Source organism: Vollenhovia emeryi, unplaced genomic scaffold (assembly GCF_000949405.1).
Source record: "Vollenhovia emeryi isolate VEMERY1.0 unplaced genomic scaffold, V.emery_V1.0 DF942956.1, whole genome shotgun sequence".
Lineage (NCBI taxonomy): Eukaryota > Metazoa > Arthropoda > Insecta > Hymenoptera > Formicidae > Vollenhovia > Vollenhovia emeryi.
Genome location: NW_011963410.1, coordinates 1 through 1,418, shown reverse-complemented (window position 1 = coordinate 1,418; position 1,418 = coordinate 1). Strand labels below are relative to the sequence as shown.

Genomic DNA, 1,418 nt, shown 5'->3' with positions numbered 1-1,418 from the left:
GAAATAACCAGTGTGCTATGATGAAATGGTAAATGTCGGTCTTTTGCGTCATAAAACGATTTCTTATTATTTAAAGATTTGTTATATCACATTTCTTGACAAACAAGATGTAGATAGAAGCTAGAGAATCGAAATCGTTTATACAGGGTGAGTTTTTTACAGCTACAAGCTACGAGCTACAAGAATATGTAATAAAAAATAGGGGATGCCATTTAAAAAAATTGGTGTGACCTTTATGTGACCTTCAAATAATTCTTCAAGGTCAAACCAATGGTACCGTCTTATGGCCCCCTCGAAACCATACAACTTTTGTCTGAAACTTTTTTTGATTTGATGTGCAGTTCTCGAGATTTTTCGTTGTCTCAAGATAAAAAACTCACTCGGTATATCGTTAGTGAGTAAACTGGGTTTCCCACGTAAAAACCCCTGAGCTTATCTATATTTATAATTTACAATAGATACCCTTCTGTTTGTCGACATATGAACATTTATGTGTCGACAGAAAAATATGCGTATCTATATGCGTCAGCCAAAGTGAATTTTTTTGTTGTGTAGACTTGTGTAAATAATTGCGTAACTATCGGAAGGTTTTTGTTCTTGCCGTTTCGAACATAGTTCATGATGCGAGCATGAAACGATAATCAGAAGAAACGTAGCCACTAATCCTACGAACGTTATCAATGGTTCCTGCAAACATTATCAATGGGTAGCTATTCTCTTTTTCAACTGCGAAACATGATCCCAAATAGATAAAGGTATTGGAAAACCTACAATAATTTTCACGGCGCTAACGACGTCCATATATTGAGGAAGATTCATCGAATATTCAATAAGGATCGTGCATGTTTGACCTCTGTCGACTATAAGAAATTCCTTCATAACGGCACGAAGAAACACAGTATTTTTCTCACTAAGGTTATCTTTTGCACCGATAAGTTCTATGAAAATAAAAAATAAAGATTTGTTGCAAGGAATTTTCTCCACAAATAAATTATAAAGCAAATAATTGTTTGGAAAAATACCAATATTGTGAACGATTATGTCAATACGTTGCAAATTTCTACGATAAGAAAAAGCAACATTTTTATAGCCAATTATGATTGCTCTGTACGACATAACAAACTCGTATCAGTATTAAATAACACAAATTTCTGCAGTTTTGTAGCGAACATCGCGTACATTTAATACGTAGTTAAAAGATCGTACGGATCTTCTATGAAATTGTAGATATAAGTTCATTAAATCATTAAACCTCATTAAATTTTTTTATCTTATGAATTGCACATAACGAAATGGAAATGAGGAAAAATAGTTCAGCGCGCAATATTCTTACGGGAGAAACCAATGTTGCGTGATAAAAGTCTCTTCCGAGCTCAATACTTCGCAGCCCTAACAGAAATTCCAATGCGAGCTATCCA

General features: G+C 34.1%; 1 protein-coding gene across 1 annotated transcript; it reads right to left on the bottom strand.

The window, feature by feature from the left end:
- Positions 1-260: 260 nt before the first annotated feature.
- LOC105567195 lies at positions 261-1,411 on the bottom strand. The gene is made up of 2 exons (XM_012021850.1): positions 772-1,411; positions 261-687 (listed from the first exon to the last, which is right to left on the bottom strand). Exons 1-2 carry the CDS (start codon positions 1,114-1,116, stop codon positions 526-528), a joined length of 507 nt encoding a protein of 168 aa, XP_011877240.1. The 5' UTR covers positions 1,117-1,411; the 3' UTR covers positions 261-525.
- Between the last annotated feature and the right edge of the window lie 7 nt (positions 1,412-1,418).